Here is a 20211-nt window from a genome sequence, read left to right on the forward strand (position 1 = left end):
CTCTACCTTTGCGATGGATTCATGCAGGCTGAAGGAAGACACCAGTTCATTGGATATTGTTGAATGTAGAGGGAAAAGGGCTTCAGAGAGAAAACTTGCTGTCTGTGTGACAAAAAAGAGAAAAGGAGAGGGAGAGAACATTTAAGACTTCTTATTGATTTCCTTCTTCAAATGCCTTATTGGATTCTATCTGAAGGTTCAAAGGACCTCAAATTGTTCTAGGTCCTTTGTGCTGATGATTAGACTTCATTTTAGTGATCTAATTTACTTGTTCCAAACTCTGGAACAGAAAAAAGGGATACAGTTATCTTTACTGTAAAAAAAAAAGTGTTCTCCTGAAATGACGTCTATCTTAGAAAATGTACTTCCCCGTTCAATGCATTATTACGCCTAAGGGGAGAAAAATCCATACTGATTTCATATGTGCATTGCTAGTAATTCCAAAACTTGAAATGACTAATTGGCTTGTCAGAAATTATATATGCATGACAATTAGAGCTATAAAACACAAAACTATTTATTCAAGAGGAACTGCTTCCCTCCCCTTCAATAGTAGGTATAGCTTAGAATGTTAATTATGAAAATGAACTAATTCCTGTTCATGTACATCCATTTAGAAATTGAACTAGTTCAGTTCACAGTTCAATTCAGGTTCATCCATTTACCCTTGGGTTTTTTTTCCTTTTGTCATTCAGGATGTTGTGCTAAAGTGCAAAAACAGTTAACTTCATTTTAAAAAGAGCTAGTTTATTTGAAGAACTGGTAGTAGATAGTTTTCAAAAATGGACCATTGTTTATTACTGAGTTCCCGAGATTAACAGTAGTAAATTAACACTTCTTGTTATCAGGTGCTCACTATTTCACGCTTTATGCATTTGGTTTGGGCTTTTTTTGTTTTTAATCTATCCCATCAATATTTCCAAGCAAACTAAGGCAGCTAACAAATCAATAACAGAACAATAAAATAAATAAATAATATAATATAATTTCAAACTTAAACCAAATCACACACCCAAAACAGCAGCATACAAATTAAGAACTAATAATAGCAAAAATAATAGGAACATAAAGCTAAAACAAATGCAACAATTCTAAAGCAGCCATCAGATAAGCACAAAGCTAAACCAGCTAAGAATTTAATGGATGAAAACCCTTTTAACCAACATGTGGAGAGTTACCACATGGAGAGAACGAGCTTTTTCTTTCCCAACACCAATTTGCCAAAAGAAGGTGAATTAACTCCAACTTCTGCCATTTTACTTACATTTCAAAACCTTCTAAACACTACCGCCATCTATACTATACTGCTTGTAGGCAAAAAACAATAAACAACAAGGCACAAATTACTATTTATTTATTAACTATAAAGGTAAAATAAGGTACTTAAATGGTTGCTGCTTCTTTAAGTCTTGCACTTGCATTTATAAGCACAGCGTCAATATAAGAGGCAGTTGCTAGCAAATACAGAAACTTTTATAAGACTGAATTGTGACACGTAACTCCTATCCCTATCAAACTTACATGGCAATTAGTATCTCCCCTCCCCCAGTCGCCCACTTCTCACCACTACCAGCTAACAAAGGCCTTCTGCTGGTTTCCTATGAGCCAGTCCTGGTCAGCTCTACACAATCAGAGGGTTGTAGAGTTGGAAGGGGCCCAGAGGATCATCTAGTCCAACCCTGTAATGCAGGAATCTCAACAAGAGCACCCCTGACAGATGGCCATCCAACCTCTGCTTTAAAACCTCCAGTGAAGGAGAGTGCACCACCTCCTGAGGGAGTCCATTCCACTGTTGAAAAGCTCCTACCGTCATAAAGTTGTTTCCGGTGCTTAGTCAGAATCTTATTTCTTGTAACTTGAAGCTCTGGAGCAGGAGAAAACAAGCTTACTCCATCTTCCAAGTGACAGCCCTTGAAGATGGCTGTCACAGCTCCTCTCAGTCTCCACTTTTCCAGGCAACCTTTACTCACAAAGCTTGGTTTCCAGACCCTTGATCATCTTGATTGCCCTTCTCTGAACACGTCCCAGCTTATCCATATGCTTCTCAAATCATGGTGCCCAGAACTGGATGCAGTACTCCAGGTGTGGTCTGACCAAGGCAGAATAGAGTAGGACTATTATTTTCCTTGCTTATTCTCACTAGATTTCTGTTGATGCAGCCTAGAATAGCATGAGCTCTTTTTTTAAAACTGCCGCTGCATCACACTGTTGACTCGTGTTAAGCTCGTTGTCTGCTAAGACCTCTAGATCCCTTTCACATATACTGCTGGCAGAAGCTCCTTGTTGAACCTTACTGCTCAAATCCCATTGGTAGCTTCTGCTAATCTTCAACTTAAGGAAAGGACCTCCATGTGTATCTTGCCCAAATGAGGAAGAACAAATGTGGTTTTCGGTACATATGGAAAGAATTCAAGGATCTGAGAGCAGGGGTCAGCAAACTTTTTCAGCTGGGGGCCGGTCCACTGTCCCTCAGACCTTATGGGGGGCCGGACTATATTTTGGAAAAAATATATGAACAAATTCCTATGCCTCACAAATAACCCAGAGATGCATTTTAAATAAAAGGACACATTCTACTCATGTAAAAACACCAGGCAAGCACCACAAATAACCCAGAGATGCATTTTAAATAAAAGGACACATTCTACTCATGTAAAAACATGCTGATTCCCGGACTGGGAGCGGGCCAGATTGAGAAGGCGATTGGGCCGCATCCGGCCCCCGGGCCTTAGTTTGGGAACCCCTGATCTGAGAGCAACCAATTTGCACTACGGAGGTTGTGCTGCTGCTTCATCACATCACAGTTATCAGTGTCCATAATATAAGCCTGACTGGGCACCCAGTTTTGCTTCTGTCCCCACCCAGCATTAGCAAGTGGTCCTTGGAGCTGTTGACCAGGACAGAATATAGCCCTCTGGCTGAAAGAAGGTCCCTCATTTCTGATTTAGCATCTGAGTGTGAGCCAGGGCAGATAATGGCACGTTTGATGAACTCTGAATGCAATTCTGCTGGAGATTCTGTTTTTAAATGTTCCTCTAGCTGTGTTTGGCCATAGGTGATAAGCACCTGTATGTTTTGAAATAGTAGAGTCCTGAATTTTGGAATGGTTAGTATCAAAAGCGTGATTAATCCATTTCTGACTTGCCAGAAAGTTTTCCTTTTAGAGACCATACATTACTGTGAAGTGTTGAAATTGAAACCTATGCTTTGGAAGTGGTGTTAATGCTGCTGGAAGATTTAACAGGATTGATTTGCCATGCCATGCATTTTGCAACTTTCCTAGCTTGTTTCTGACAGCTAGGACACTGCTCTCAGGGTCTCTGGTTGTTTTAAACTTCAGTGTGCTCCTGTTCTACAAAGAACCGAGCTTGGCTGTTTCACTTAAACAAGTTTAGATGTCAGTGGCATTTCATGCGAAATAAATTTGGCAAATGCTTCTAGCAATTTTTCTCACAATTCTCTCTCATTGTATAATGATTTTTTATTAAATCTTCCAAACTATTACATAATTCCAATCATATGCAGTATATCTTTTTGTTGCACATTTTCTTCTTGGCTTCCTGTCCTTCCTTCCCTGTTTTTTTTTATATTCCCCTTAATAGTTGCATTAAAACACATCTACATTTATTTTCTAAGCCCCCAGAATCCATTCTCTACATTCTTCCATTGCTCATATCTCAAATCCTGCATGTGATTTCATATAGGAATGATAATTCAATAGGTAGTCCTCCAATGGCCTCCATTCTTCTATGACAATACCATCATTTTGTCCTCTTAACAGTCAGTTTCACCATTTCTGCATAGTTCACCAGTTTTATAATCCATTCTTCCTTAGTTGTAGTCTCTTCGTCTTTCCATTTCTGTGCATATAAAGTTCTAGCTGCAGTTGCTGCATACATAAAAAGGTTAGTCAGCTTTTGGGGAATTTCCATGCCTATTATCCCCAACAAAATGCTTCAGGTTTGTGGTCAATTTATACATCTTTTTCAATTCATTGTAAATCATTTCCCAGAAATCCATTGCCTTGCCACAAGTCCACCACATACGATAATCACCATTCTCATATAAGGTGCAAACTGACTTCCCTCTCCTACGAGCAATCTGCGCATATAAAAGGCAGTGGCCAATGATCCTTTCTATTCTTCCAAGATCCAGCCCCAGTCTAAGCTCCCTTCCAACCTCCTCTTCCATAAGTTCTCTGCTGGAATTCCGCTAAAACATGAACCTTAATTGTACAATGCTCTTGAGTACAGCCATACCTTGACATCTGAACACTTCGACTTCCGAAGGTTTCGACTTCTGAAGTTGATAACCCCCGGAAGTCCTTTGGCCCCGCGTGCCCGGTGCGCACGTTCTGCGCCTGCGCAGAGCGGCGCATGCGGTCGGTGCATGCGCAGAAGCGCGAAATTGTGCTTCGCGCATGCGCCGTAGCAGTGCTTTGAGAACTGAAAACCTTGACTTACGAAGACGGCCGCAGAACGGATCGTCTTCGTAAGTCGAGGTACCACTGTATATGGAACACCCATGCGGCTTTGGACCTGCAAGTGGAGACAGTGGCAGAATCCCTCTTCTATGCACAAAATGAACAGAGAAGAAAATGTGAAGTCTAGTGAGCAAGAAACAGAATCTCAGATGGAAAAAGGCAGGTGAAGGGAGTGGCTATGCAAATATCCTGGTTCCCAGTGGCTAAAGAGACCCCGGACCGGTCCTATCACTGATAGAATATATGGACCATAAGAAGATGCCTTCTACTGAGTTAGACCCTTGCTCAGTATGACCTACACTGACTGGCAGCAGGTCTCCAAGGTTTCAGATAAGGAACATTCCCCTGTCTACCCAGAACTGTCAGGGATCAAACCTGGGGGTTTCTTCATGCAAAGCAGATGCTCTACCACTGAGCTATTGTAGCAGCAGAAAAATAGAGGACAATAAGGCACAGCCAAAGGCCTGGATAAATAAGTAGGGCTTTAATTGGCACTGCAAATCTAAAAAGGTTTATATCAACAGCAGTGTGATGGGCATGGCTGGAAAGGGTCTTGTGTGAAGCTTATATCTATATGGTCCCAGTACTGAGAAAATCAGACCCACGAACACTATACCTTACAAATCTATATAGCAATGTGGAAAGAAATAAACCATATGCAATCTTTCCAATACATTATATAAAAATAATAATCAGAAAAGACGAAGTGGTAGACCTCCTTGCTTCTCGCTGGATGAAACATTAAAGAAACCCGCAAGATCTGCATGTTGCATAATCAATTATTCTCAGAAGAATTGATGAGATAATAGATTCCTTACCACTGTATTTTCATCTATGAGAGCTCAGCACTTGTTTGTCTTCCACGCTCACCCTGCCACACACACACACCAAATATCTCCAGGAAGAGAACCACTCCAGTCATTCATTATTAGGATGACAGTGCATAAGAGAGCCATGATTGACAGTAACGATTCATCTTTATTTTAGATGTTTATGCAGGGAGACTGAACAGATCAGTACATTTAAGTGGAGAGGAGCAGAGCCCAATATGCTGCTGCACGAATAACACACACAAATTGCCAACAATGGATAGGTAACAAATCAATAAAGCGCTTGAACCAGCACCCTCCCGCTTAAAAGAACTAAGTGGTGATTCTTGCACTTGAAACAAATAAGGCTGTGTACATACTATACGTTAAAGCTCATTCAAAGTACAAATAATGAAATTATTATTAATTCTTCTTCTTCTTCTTATCATTATTATGTCTTCAGGAGAGAACCTTTTCACTGTGCTACATGCCCCCTAAGGTCTGTTCCGTGACCACGCTAAGCAAGCACTGGGTGATTGTTGCACTTATTTTTACAAAACACCCTCCCAAACGAGTGTCTATGGTGCGATGCTTTAGACATGGGCTTAAAGCTTTCTCATTCACACAGACTGTCTCTGTAGTGTGACCCTACCATCTTGCCCATACTACTGAATACCCACCCCCACCGCATATTTTATGTTGTACATGCTTTCAAATGTTAAAACACACACTATCCCGGTATTTTAATGCTTAGTAACTTGTAAATAATTTTGCTTGCAGAAAGTAGGTGCAAAGTGTGTCACGGCAGGATAGTACAATTTTTGCACTCCCCCTTGTTGAACATTGCCCACATTATTTCCCAACTTTTTAAATGCAGCTTTGGAAACACTCCAAAGGTTCTCGTTATGGGATAAAGAGCCGACCACCACTGAAAAACCATCAGATCTACCTGCCAAGGCAAAAAGCCCCTCCCTTCCATGCTCCCGGTTGATGGGGTGGCATCTTTTGATCAGCAGCCATCAATCAACTTTCTTCTCTTCAACCGAATTCCTGAAAATAACCTTCTGTCACATCACAGCTGAACTGGAACACTGTAGGACTGCATGATTGATGGAAGAGGCTCTGAGCAATTCACATACATATGACGAGAGTCCTGGAAGCTGAGCCACCCACTTTGCCTTGTTGATAAGGCACAACTTTAACACAAGCAGGATTAAGGCAGGGATGACAAGTTGGGCAAAGACTGATAATCAGATATGGAGTGTATCCTAGTATTCTTAAACAGGAATGTAGAGAACACAAGAAGCTGCCTTATACTGACTCAAACCATTGGTCCGTCTAGCTCAGTATAGTCTACACTGAATGACAGGTGCTCTCCAAGGTTTCAGAGAAAGGACATGTCGGAGATTGAACCTACATGCCAAGCAGTTGCCCTTCTACTTAGCTACCACCAGGCTTTGTCTCAACCCTGTTTTAAATCACACTGTGAAATGCATTGCTCGAGCAAATCTGTTTCATGGCCCTGAACCAATTCACTTGACCCACACTGCCTGTTCTGAATTAATTCCCCAATAGCCCTCCTGTCTCTGAGTGTTTTCTGAAACTCTGAATGAATTGCTCATCCGGACTGACTTTGCATGCTGAAAAAGGCCTTGCCTCATTTGGGTTGAGTCCAAACTATCCAACCATTACCATTATTGTAAAGGTTCATGAGCCACCACTGGAGGGGTAGCCTAACTACTGTTGTCTTACTCTGGTAACCTCAAGGTTAGATTACTGCAATGTGCTATATGTAGGGCTGCCTCTGAAGACGGTTTGGAAACTTCAGCTGGTGCAGAATTCAGAGGCCACGTTGCTCACCAGAGCAAGACAGTTTGAGCACATTACATCAATCCTGGTCCAACTGCACTGGCTACCAATTAGTTTCTGGGCCCAATTCAAAGTGCTGGTTTTGACCTATAAAGCCTTAAATGGCTCAGGACCTCAATATCTCAAGGAGTGCCTCTTTCCATATGAACAGACCCGGACCCTGAGATCATAATCTGAGGCCCTCCTTTGTGTGCCTCCCCCTTGAGAGGTCCAGAGGGTAGCAACACAAGAACGGACCTTCTCTTCAGTGGCTCCCTCTCTTCCCAGGGACGTTCACCTGGCGCCAGGCAAAAACATTCCTTTTAAACCAGCCCTTTGGTTGATCTAATTGACATCCTATGCCCTTTTAAAAAATGGTTCTTGGGGGGGGTAATTGTTTTTATTTTTATTTTATATATTGTGATCTTTTTTGTGAACCGCCCTGAGACCTCCAGGTATAGCGCGGTATATTAAATAAATAAGTAAATGAATAAATAAATACAATGGTACCTCTACTTACAAATAACTCTACTTACGAATTTTTCTACTTACGAACGGAGCTCCGTCCGCCATCTTGGATGCGGCTTAGATAGGATTTTTCCTACTTACGAATTTTTAGATAGGGTTGCTTCGACTTACGAATTTTTTCTCCCAATGCATTCCTATGGGATTCGACTTACAATTTTTTTCGACTTACAAATGTGCGTTCGGAACGCATTAAATCCGTAAGTAGAGGTACCACTGTAAATACCACATGCTGGAAACCACAGGAGGGCAGAATGCTCTTGTGATTGGATCTTGCTTTGGGGGTTCCCATAGGCATGTGGTTGGCCACTGTGAGAACAGGATGCTGGTGAGATGAGCCACTGGTTTGATCCAGTAGGCTCTTCTTATTCTCTTAGGTTTCGGTTGGTTGCATTGGTTCGTAACGCAGGTGTGGGAAAACATTGCCCTCCAAATGTTGTTAAACTACAACTCCCATCATTCCATGGGGCCAGGGTGAGCAGATTTATGGTTGCCCCTAATGTACACAAATTCACTGGACAGCCCTTCAGTTTTGTTATTTGCTCCCAAGGTCAACAACACAGACATTGTCTACTTTCCCCCTGGCACCTGCATGTACAGCACCAATTTTTTTGAGGGGGACTTTGCACATCTAGTTGTGCTTTTGAAGGTCTTTGAAATATGGAACACTGAGCAATCAGGATTCTAGATCCTGGAGAAGACTTCGCATAAACAGCTGTACGTGTGATGGGTTCATCGCTATGGGTGTTTATGCTATATGCACAGGTTACAGGGGCGGGCATAGATGGAATGTGGAAGGATCTGTCGATTTCACTTCCTTTTCCAGTCTTAAATTCAGCTCTCCACATTTCTGGAGCAACCTGTGATTTATTTATTTTTTAGTATTGAAAGTTCTTCAGCCTTTTAATGTGAATTTCTTCTAGTTACCATGTTTGTGTGCAGTTTTGACTAATGCACACATTTTTGTAAGCAGTTTCTCCTAATATAATCCATTTTTGTATGTTGTTTTTTACAAATATATTCATTTTCATGCACACCTCCCCCATATATCTGTATATTTGTGAAAATTGGTTGGAGAACTGCATTCATTGCAAAATTCAGATAAGGGTACCTTTTCTGTATGTTCTGGTTCTCATTTTTTGGGGGGGAAATGCTGATATGATAGATGTGGCTTTGAATGTGAACTGAATCAAATTCACCCCCTATTCCAAGGCCTGTGCAATGTCAGTGGCATGGTTGCTTTCTCCCAGGTTGTCAAACAGTGTGGTGTAGTGGTTAGAGTGTGTGGCATGAGAGACCAGGGTTCAGATCTTCACTCAGCCATGAAGCTCACTGGGTGATATTGGTCTAGTCACTGTCTCTCAGTCTAACCTACCTTATAGAGTTGTGGTGAGGACATATGACCAGACACTCCCCAAATGATTTCTATAATCTTATGGAATGCCTTTCTGGCCAATTCTAATTGTTGCATGCTGTTTTGAGAGCTGATCTTTGTTGAACAACAGGTTCTGAATACGGTTAGGCAAAAGAGCAGCAACGTCCGTTGCCAGATTTAGGACATATTCTCAGTTCACACAAGGTGACAATGGAACTCGACAGGCCTGCTGTGTGTCGCCCCCCCCCCCAATCCTACACTGTGCGTGCTCTAGAACATATTCCTACTAGAACAGAGGATATTCTGCAATTCCTGGAGTTAGACATTTGGGAAGAGGGCACTGCACTGATGACCTGACATTGAGCCATCAAAATCTCATGGGCTAGAAAATGAAATAAATAGGTAAATACCTGAATGGTGGGAAGTGCTAAAACTCCATTTCACAGAGCAAAATAAAAAGGATATTGTGTCATCCACGGATTGGTCATGCAATGCAACATCAGGAACTAAAGGGGAAAGTCTTTCCTTTATTCTTGGTGCCTTACAATTGCAGCAACAGTGTCATTGTCCTTCAAGTCCTTTGCTGACCAAGAGGCAGCCTGAACTGCCTTAGCAGGAAACAACCTCTCTTTATCCCAATGAACAGTGTGCAGCCCAGATACTTTTAGAAGCACATCTCAGTACTTAGTAAGGGCAGCATTATCCAGCAGTGCTCTCTCTCACACACAGACAAATGAATGAGTCTTCCCATTGATTTATTCAATAGAGTCAACAATAGCAATGCTCTCTCTCCCTCATATGCATAATAACTGAACATGTGCTAGTTAGCCGACACTAATGCAATGCGTTAACGCCTTGAGGACTGAACAGATAATAAAGGAATGTCATATTGCCATACGTGAGATGCTCACTTTTGCTCTGCCTTTACATCTACATTTGTCTTGACAGACAAAGCTGTGTCGTTGATCTGCCTCTTTCACTATTCAAGGACTACAACAGCTACAAAGCATTCCCATCAGATGTTGTCTTCTGCTGTTCCCTTGCCCTCTGGAGAGGGTAAGGAGAGTTGGTATTAAGAAAACAAACAGATTATTTCAACAGCCAGGCAGAAACAGAAAGTTCCAGCTAATTAATTCCACCACCACCCACCATAAGTACTTAAGAATGTATTGAGAGACTGCGATCAGGCCAGTCTGGTCCAGCATCCTGTTCTCACAGTGGCCAACCAGATGCTGCAGCAGTTGCAGTAACAGCCTAATAATACTAATAATAATACTAATAATTTATTATTTACACCCCACCCATCTGGCTGGGTTTCCCCAGCCACTCTGGGTGTCTCCCAACAGAATATTCAAAACAAAATAAGACATCAAACATTAAAAACTTTCCTAAACAGGGCTGCCTTCAGAGGTGTTCTAAAAGTCAGATAGTTTATTTCCTTGACATCTGATGGGAGGGAGTTCCACAGGGAGGCACCACTACCAAGAAGGCCCTCTGCCTGGTTCTCTGCAACCTCACTTCTCCAAGTGAGGGAACCGCCAGAAGGCCCTTGGAGCTGGACCTCAGTGCACGATGGGGGCGGAGACGCTCCTTCAGGTATTGTGGACTTTGTAAAGTTTATCTGATTTTTCAGAACAATATCCTGATGTTCCAGGTTGGATGTATCCCAACAGCAAACTTGATAATGGTCCTTGTCATTCCTCCACTCCTTTGATCAGGCTGCTCTCGTGTCACTACTGTGTCCATCACACTTGCAGTCAACCAAAATGTCCTCGGACAAGATCACTCCCTCATCTTCCCTTAAGAATGATCAGTTCTCCTGATCATTTGAGCCTCTGTTTAATGACGTGTTTTGTGAAATTAGAAAGATATTAATGCTCCCCCTTTCACAACAGTGGGTCACTTCTGATTAGACTTCGATTGAGCATCCGACTTCCAATCTTAAAAGAGAATTGCCTCCTTTTCATTTTAATTTGGGCACCATTTTCTGCTGCCCTCTGGTCTCTTGACACAGTGATTAATTGATTCATGAATCAATTACATTTGGCCTCTAAATGGGAACACACATACAAAAAAACATTCCCTTTGATTTTATTTATGGCATGTGTCAGAATGTACATCTCCTTTCTTCCATCCATCCATTCTTTAGATTTTCTAACCCTTTCCCATGTAATTAACTTCATTTTAGAGGGATATGAAATGTGCAACCCTTTTCACACTCAGCAAAATACACCACACAGATTCGAGGGAGGGTGATTTTCATCAAGACTGCAGCACTGAGGAAAAGTTCATATTCTCTCTGCTCCTGCCCCCCAAAATCCCTGATATGCCACATGAACTGAACCTTATGTGGTTCCTACTTAAATGCAAGACCAGGCATGTTAGATATGATTGCATATATAATGGAATGTGCAGCATGGTGATAAACCAACTTTCACAGCTCACATGAAAAGCCTTCTTTTCTGTTTACTTGTTGCCGATGATATGCATGGAGTGTCCTTGTGGAACCACCCCAAAACAAATAAAAGAAACGGCATAAGATGAAAGAAATGAATAAGAACTGACCTACTCAAGAGCACATGGAGATAGGAGACACTGCACTATAATCACTTCCATACAATTTAAGGAATCACAAATGCAGCTGTCGAAATGGAGGCTAAATTTCCTTGTACAGTGAAAGAAATGTAATATTTTTCAATTCCTCCCACACCATAGAATCATAGAATCGTAGAGTTGGAAGAGACCACAAGGGCCATCCAGTCCAACCCCCTGCCGAGCAGGAAACACCATCAAAGCATTCTTGACATATGCCTGTCAAGCCTCTGCTTAAAGACCTCCAAAGAAGGAGACTCCATCACACTCCTTAGTAGCAAATTCCACTGCTGAACAGCTCTTACTGTCAGGAAGTTCTTCCTAATGTTTAGGTGGAATCTTCTTTCTTGTAGTTTGAATCCATTGCTCCGTGTCCGCTTCTCTGGAGCAGCAGAAAACAACCTTTCTCCCTCCTCTATATGACATCCTTTCATATATTTGAACATGGCTATCATATCACCCCTTAACCTTCTCTTCTCCAGGCTATACATACCCAGCTCCCTAAGCCGTTCCTCATAAGGCATCGTTTCCAGGCCTTTGACCATTTTCGTTGCCCACCTCTGGACACGTTCCAGCTTGTCAGTATCCTTCTTGAACTGTGGTGCCCAGAACTGGACACAGTACTCCAGGTGAGGTCTGACCAGAGCAGAATACAGTGGTACTATTACTTCCCTTGATCTAGATGCTATACTCCTATTGATGCAGCCCAGAATTGCATTGGCTTTTTTAGCTGCTGCATCACACTGCTGACTCATGTCAGCAACAGGCAACCAACCTGTTGCCACAAAACAACTGAAGTAGAGACCCAGGTAACAGAAGTGATCTTCATGCATACACTTGTCTTGTATCAGGGCAGGGGGACCTGTGGACTTTCAGGTGTCATTGGACTCCAACTCCCATCATTCCTGGCCATTGACTTTGCTTACTGGGACTGGTGGAAGTTGGAGTCCAATGGCAGGCCAGAAGTTCCCCAACCATGCTGCTCTTAAGTGGCTTTCCTTCATACTCTGACGGTCAAAACTCCAACAGTTAAGAGCTGTGGATCATTACACCGTTGCTACTGTACTTATGGTACATTTTAAACTTTTCTTATTTTTAAATAATCCAGGATAGTCTAAGAAAGCCGAGTGAGTTTCACACAATGTTACAAGTGCTTTTAAGCTGTAGAGTCTCAAGACAGACCACTGAAATCATGAGCTCTGAATTTATTTTGAAATCCACTCTAAACTTCATGTATGATCTGAATGACCTAGACAAATTGAACTGTCTCAAGAAGCTGGAAAGCTGACCCAACAGCTCTAACAACATAATGCCCATATAAAAGATAGACTAAGAGCTTCACAGCAACACTGCTACAGGTGTGGGCAGCATTTTATTTATTTTCATCTAACCTCTCCCACTGTTTGCGTTGGCTTTACAATATCATAAAAAAGCAGCAATAAAACTGCATAATCCTAAAAAAAATTGCAAGCATCCCTTGAGAACATAGTAAACCATGCAGAAATCAGAAATGGGTTTCTATTTTTTTTAAAAAAAAGCAAGTAAGAAGTCATCGTTTTCTTTCTTTTCTTTTTCAATCAACAAATGATTGTGAAAAGGAGGAAAAGAGATACGAATGTGAGCTTTGCCTTTTTTAAAATATAAAAAGCCAATGAGGTGCAGCATTGAGGAACCTTTCAGAGGCATCATTACCTATCATCATCCATTATATATATTACCGAACATAACACAAGCCAGGACTCCAGCACAGAGGCCTGTACAGAGGTGGGGTACCACTTAAACACTGGCCTATAAAGTTTGGCACAGTAGACTAGTTTCTTCACACAGAGGCAAGCAAGGGGCATTCTCAGAGTTCCAGGAAACTCTCCAGCCACACAAAAACACTCAACGAGGATGTGAAACAAGACCGGCGAGGGGTGTGGCCCGGTGTGTGTGTGTGCGCACACCCTCCAACATTTCTCTGATGAAAATAGAGAGAAATAATGATGATGATGGTGATAATTATACCCCATCTGACTGGGTTGCCCCAGCCACTCTGGGCAGCTTCCAACATATAGAAAAACATAATAAAACATTTAACATAAAAAAAAATCCCTATACAGGGCTGCCTTCAAGATTTCTTCTAAAGGTTGCATAGTTACTTATCTCCTTGGCTGGGGGGGGGGGGCGTGTCGCATAACTCCATACCCTCCAACATTTCTCCAATGAAAATAGGGACGTCCTAAGGAAAAGCGGGACATTCCGGGATCAAATCAGAATCCAGGATGTCTCCTGTAAATCCGGGACACTCTCTCGAAAATAGGGACACTTGTAGGGTCTGGGTGTGTGGCCTGGAAGGAGTCCTAAGGGTCAGAAGGAGACACTTGGAGGGCCACATTTGGCCCTCGCTTCTTCACCCTGGCCAAGTTGATTCCCAGTGTCTCACATGCTGCCAGAGTCAATTGTGGCTAAAAGCAGCCCTCACTCACTAGGGATGGGGCTAGTTTGCCAGAGGACGCGGCAGTGCTACCTAAGGATCAACCTGGGCGTGGTGGTTCTTGGAGCAACCTCCAAGCATGCTTTGTTTGACCTCCAGGCAACCTCAATTCAGAGTGCTTTGCTCACTTGCCTTTTTTTCACCTTACTTTGCTTATCTGGACCTGTTTTGACTCTCTTGTTGACACCTGTTGTCTGTTTTGCCTGACCTTGGCAAGTCTGGCATTGCCCTGCTGGAACCTGATCTTGTCTCGACCTGATTTTGCTTACTGGATGCTGAATTGGGACTAGCAGTATGTGATTACGCATCCTTGTTCTCTGTGCCTAGTAAATGCCCCACTATCACTTATTACTACTGCTGCTTTAGGAAATGCAGATTGTAGGCTGGCCTTTCCTTTTCTCCCATTGGCTATTTATAATTTATTTTACATCTATTGCATTATATTGCTTCATTACACTATTGATTTTTACATTTTCTTTCAACAGTTGAGAATAGCATGTTAGGAAGCCTGTCTGTGTCTGCAATGCCACCAATGCCTATGCACTTGAAATCCCCAAATGCTCTGGAGCATTAGCATTTAATTCTTCAGTGTTTACAAACAGCACTCACTGTTTGACAGGAAGGGTGGTCATGGAATCTCACCTGGTGAATTTCTTCACTCCTTTTAGACAGGAGGTCATTCATTATTTGGCTACACCCCACCTCCTGGAGCCAGAACTACAAGGGGTATGTCATTTTCTGAATGGGTAGAATTTCCTCAAAAATCTCTGCCACAACTGCAAAAGCAGACACCTCTGCACATGTAGCATCTAAAGATGGAAGTTAGGGATAGCTTTCTGTGACAATACTTGGTCAACTTTTCAGAGAGCTAGTTGAAGTGGCAAGCTCTTTGGCCCACAATGAAATTTCTTAGGAAAAGACAGCAGAAGTGGAAGAGGCTCAGAAGGCCAAGGTAGGTCTCAGTCTCACACCAAATGCTGCTTGTGTTTTGAACAGAAGGGACCTCCACAGAATCAGTTAAAATGGAGGCTAGCTACTGAGGCATGTGCATTATGAAACTTCAGATCCATGCTAACATCCTCTGAGGAGCAAACTCTAAGCATTCAAACTCTGACTACCACCACCTTGATGGGAGATTATGGGAAAGGTTGAATAGTGAGGTGAGATATATTCTGTAAGGAACTGGGGAAGCAGCCTGAGGTTTTTTTTAGCCTTGGTTTCTCCCGTAACACTAGGGTGGGGAACCTTTTAAAGGGTTTATTCCCTGGGATCAGTTTGTTTTAAGATTAAGGAATGTGGAGTATCTTTTGCACACCTTCAGAATATCTGAAAAGGATAGAGGGTAAAGTCAGAGATGGATTTAGGGGAGCATGACCAGTTCAGTCTCACTGGGCATGTAGCCTCATGCTGGGGACGTCACAACTATGATTTAGAATGGAGCATGAGGGGTGGAGGAGCTCCGAATTTTGGCACCACACAGAGTGCTGCTGAAATTTGAGCCACCATGGATAAAGTATCTAAAATGATGGCAAAACACTGCATCATCTGCAAGGTGACCAGCTGTTAATACAGTAGCAAGGTCCATAGTTATGTCAGAAAAGAGAGTGGCTTCCCCCGTTATGGGCAAGAGTATCCCTTCTCCATGGAGCCCACTGACTCCTGTTTTAACTAGAACTTGCCTTGTGGATGTGAAAATAAGAAGGTGAACCTTGTTGAATCCTCACACTGCATCCTCTGTGGTGGAGGAAACCCCTTAATCTGTTTGGGCATTCTCCATGTGCAAAACCTATGCATGAAGAAGATGGTAGCAGTAATTTGCTCTAGGTCCCACCCCTGAAACCTTGAGTGGCGCCGGCCACTCCTCCTGGAAGTCCATGCATCAGTGTGCATGTCTGCAGAGGCAAATCAGATGTGTAAGAAGCTACTCCTGCGTAGGCTTTGCCTTTGCTGACATGCATGCAAGATGTCAGGGCCAGCCTAGGACAACCTACCAACTCTTCCTTACATACGTTCTGCATTTGGATAATGCCCAAACAGTACTTTTGGGTGAGACAGAGACTAAAGTTCCTACCTCATCAGAATTAAGCTCTGCCCTCTCCAGTTCTTGGAAGAAGGTCCTGAAACAAAGTTGAATGGCTCCTTCTCTACAAGGGGAGAAACAAAGCCGTTATGTTTATCCCAAGACCAGACAGTGTGTAGGCGAATGCTTTCCCTCTGCAATGCCAACTGACTTCATGTCTGTTGTTTTTTCTCCGCCAGAAGAGTAAATAATTGGTGTGGGTGAGAGGATGATTCATTCCTTGTGCTCAATCGCTCTATGACTTTTTAAAGGTGTGGGTGGGTGGGGGTAGTAGTATTTCAAAATGGCAAACTCTGCCAATTCTCTCAGGAAATATTAATGTGAGTTTATAACTCAGCTGGAATGTACCAGAAGCATTGTTCAGATAGACAGAGAGCACTTTTGTTGCCATGTTTACTTGTGTTTTTTAACCTTGCTTTATATTTCGACTTTAACAAGCAACATGCTTTATAGTTGGTGACATTTATATTTACAGGGGTTAGGTCCATAAAAATAACTCCTCAGGTCTATATAATTGTAGACAAACCCTCTCTTCTCCACTACCGCCTACAAAAGCATCTAAATGAAACTGATGAGACAATGGAAGCCCTCTTCTCTGTGCAGAATTTAACTTACCTCGCCAGTTGTATAAATATTTAGGAGATATTATTAGGCCGATAAAGTGAAAGCTAATAATAACTGACCTGCTTACTATGCTCCTGACGTTTCCCGTTCAAGATTTTGATGGGGAACATGTGTAAACAAGTATAAATGTATAAAAGAAAAGGGAATATTAAACATAGTTTTTGAACTTCAGCAAGCAGAGGGGCAAAATGAGATGCAACCATTTTGAAATGCAGCAGTTATTCTAAAGTAGCTTGAAATGAAGCACACCAGTGTAGTGTCATACTGTAATTTCTGGAGCTACAGGCTTCACCAATCTGTCAGCCTCCTGTATTAGCAATTCTCACATTTTCCTGTGTATGCAGATGTGGGAATAATGCCTGCATCAGCGCGAAAGCCTTGCACAGCTTAAATGAGGAGTCAGTGGAACGTTGAATTTGAATTTTTGTATGCCAATGGCTACTTCATTAAAAAAAATGGGGGGGGGTTACTTAATTAAAATGATGGGTCCTGATTGAACACCTGCCCAAATAGTTGGGTGCTCAGTTACGCTTCCCTTTGTTGGACTGGGGAGGGAGCCGTTCTTGACAGGTAAATGGAAGCCTATATGGATCTTCTCCATTAGAATGAAGAGGTGGAATTGCTCATGCAGGAGAATGATGCACATATCAGAGCACTCTGAGACCCCCGCCTAACGGATTTGCAGCACTGCTACACTAATGATATGGTTTGTTCCCATGATCTTCAGTTCAGCAGCATTAAAGAATGATCCGAGTCCTGTCTCTTAATTAGGGTTGGGTGAATATATCAATTTCAGGATTCCACGCCCCCCCCCCCAAAAAAAATCTCTCATTTTCTGGTTGTAAGTTCCATTCTCTGTTTTTCCACATCAGTTTGTGATTTGATTTTGTAAAAATCCTTCTGAAAATTCAGTACAATTTTAGTGTAATATCCATTCTTATGCAACTTCTTTAATATCCACATTTTTTCGAAGCAATTTTGCGTGCCATTTTCACTGATATATGCATTTATATACACACGAAACCTTACTACAGTATATGCATTTTTTGTACACATTACTTCGCTGGAGAGCTGCATTTCAGAATCTGGACACACACGAATTTTAAAGGATGGGTTTGCTTTGGTTTGCATATTGCTCCAGAATGTGTAAAATAGGGAAGTTCATCTATAAATGCAAAGTGAATTGGATTCATCCCCCAACCATAATCCTACTGTATTGATCCAACTCCCCCTTACCCATTAACAAGGGTTCCTTGGTCTCATGGTTTGTCTCACAATGACAGGGTATGTTTATTATACACAGTGCTGGTGGAAACCCTCTGACTCTCCAGACATTGTTAGACTACAGAAGGCATCCCCAAACTGCGGCCCTCCAGATGTTTTGGCTTACAACTCCCATGATCCCTAGCTAACAGGACCAGTGGTCAGGGATGATGGGAACTGTAGTCCAAAACATCTGGAGGGCCGAAGTTTGGGGATGCCTGGACTACAGCTTTCATCATCCCACCATCATCCTCCCAGCATCACTGGCCAAGGCTCATGAGAGTTGAAGTCCAGCAACATTTGGTGGGGTGAAGATTCCCCATTCCTGATTTTGAATGCATACCCTGCCTTCCCACAACTGCCATTACCTGCTACAACCAAGACGACTCACAGTGGTCACATACTGACACAATATCAGGCATATGTCAAGAATGCTTTGATGGTGTTTCCTGCATGGAAGGGGGTTGGATTGAATGGCCCTGGTGGTCTCTTCCAACTCTATGATTCTATGATTCTATCAAAGCTGATATTAAAAACAATAACAGCACAATCAAAAGAGGAGAAAATAAAAGCAAAAGCAGTTTGGTGGTTTTTGTTTGTTTGTTTGTTTAAGCATCCAAGAAAAACAAACCACATTGGAAGGCTCCAAGAAGGGAGATTAGTAGAAGAATTGCAAACCCTTGGCACAGCCAGTGAAATGCCCTGCCAAACAGGAATGTAAGAAGGCATTGCTTTCTGTTCCACCCTGTTTATCACCTGCAGCACTGTTTCTGTTCCTCTGCAGCTTGGCATCCTCCCCAAACTGTGCCATTCATCTCACTGCAAAATTATGTATCTCATGTGATTGACTGAATTAATAGTGTATATTACACAGATCATCCTGTCTCGACGTTGTCCCATCCTGTTCGTTTCAATGCAAAGGAAATGCAGTACAAAGGGAGAAAAAGCATAATCATTTTTACATCGTTTGCAAAATGAACAGCAAATACCAATTCTATTCATTTCCATTCCAGACATGAGATGAATCTGTGAACGGTTGCAATTTCCACTCCAGCTCCGAGTGGAAATTTTGGGCGTTCCCTCACTGTGAGACATGAAGTTACAGGGAACCAGGCAGAGGGCCTTCTCGCCAGTTGCACCCGCCCTGTAGAACGCCCTCCCATCATATGTCAAGGAAATAAATAACTACACAACTTTTAGAAGACATCTGAAGGCAGCCCTGTGTAGGGAAGTTTTAAATGATTGATGTTTCATTGCATTTTTATGTCTTGGAAGCCACCCAAAGTGACTGGGGTATAAATAATAAAATAAGGAAGTTGTTGATAGTAGTAGTAGTAGCAGTGTACTGAAAACACAATGGGAAGATAAAAAAATTCCTTCAGTAGCACCTTAAAGACCAACTAAGTTTTTATTTTGGTATACCAAAATAAAAACTTAGTTGGTCTTTAAGGTGCTACTGATGGATTTTTTTTTTATTTTGCTTCGACTCAGACCAACACGGCTACCTACCTGTAACTAGAACAATGGAAAGAGAGAAACAAAATTGTGCTGGAGATCAGCTGAAAGAAGTTTCAAACTTGTCTAACAAAATACCAAGGCATGTCAAGCTCTACCGTTGCTCAGCTCGGCTAGGTTCCACCTTTGAACCCCTAGGCCTCTCCCCTTGGGCCTCTGAACAGAGGCATAGCAAGGTCAGGTGGTACCCGGTGCAGAATTTTTTTGTCCTGTCCCCCCCACATCGATGGCTCGGGGTAGGCTTGGGAGTCATGGGCAGGTAGTGTGCCAAATGTCACCCCCCCCCTCAGCGAAGACACCTGGGCAGCCCACCCCTTCCTGCCTCCCCCTACCTACACCCCTGCCTCTGAATCCGCAGAACCTCAGGTTAACAGCAACAATTGTCATGATAAGTCCTTTGTACTTCATCAACAAAACAAAACAAAAGGTCTAACAGAGGAAGTCTGATAACTTTTTAATGATGCCAAATGATTGGTCTCATGATTAATAGCCATAAAGTATTTATTGCGATTGGTCCCAGAAAGACAATATAGAGCCTGATTTTCCCAAAGCAGCCATAAAATTGGCAGCAAAGACAATAACGTCGCATCTCTCTCCCTCTCATGTATATGTACTCCACCT

The 20211-nt window shown here is 42.4% G+C and overlaps 1 protein-coding gene across 5 annotated transcripts in view; it reads right to left on the reverse strand.

Moving 5' to 3' along the window:
* NAALADL2 (N-acetylated alpha-linked acidic dipeptidase like 2) overlaps nucleotides 1-20211 on the reverse strand; it is a 798353-nt gene that overhangs the window by 101703 nt on the left and 676439 nt on the right. For all 5 annotated transcript variants that reach the window (XM_035134128.2, XM_035134127.2, XM_035134132.2 and 2 more), the window contains one exon: nucleotides 7-102. In XM_035134128.2, the coding sequence (XP_034990019.2) occupies nucleotides 7-102 (96 nt within the window). The remainder of the gene's footprint in view (nucleotides 1-6; nucleotides 103-20211) is intronic.

This window comes from Zootoca vivipara, chromosome 5 (assembly GCF_963506605.1).
Source record: "Zootoca vivipara chromosome 5, rZooViv1.1, whole genome shotgun sequence".
Classification (NCBI taxonomy): Eukaryota; Metazoa; Chordata; class Lepidosauria; order Squamata; family Lacertidae; genus Zootoca; species Zootoca vivipara.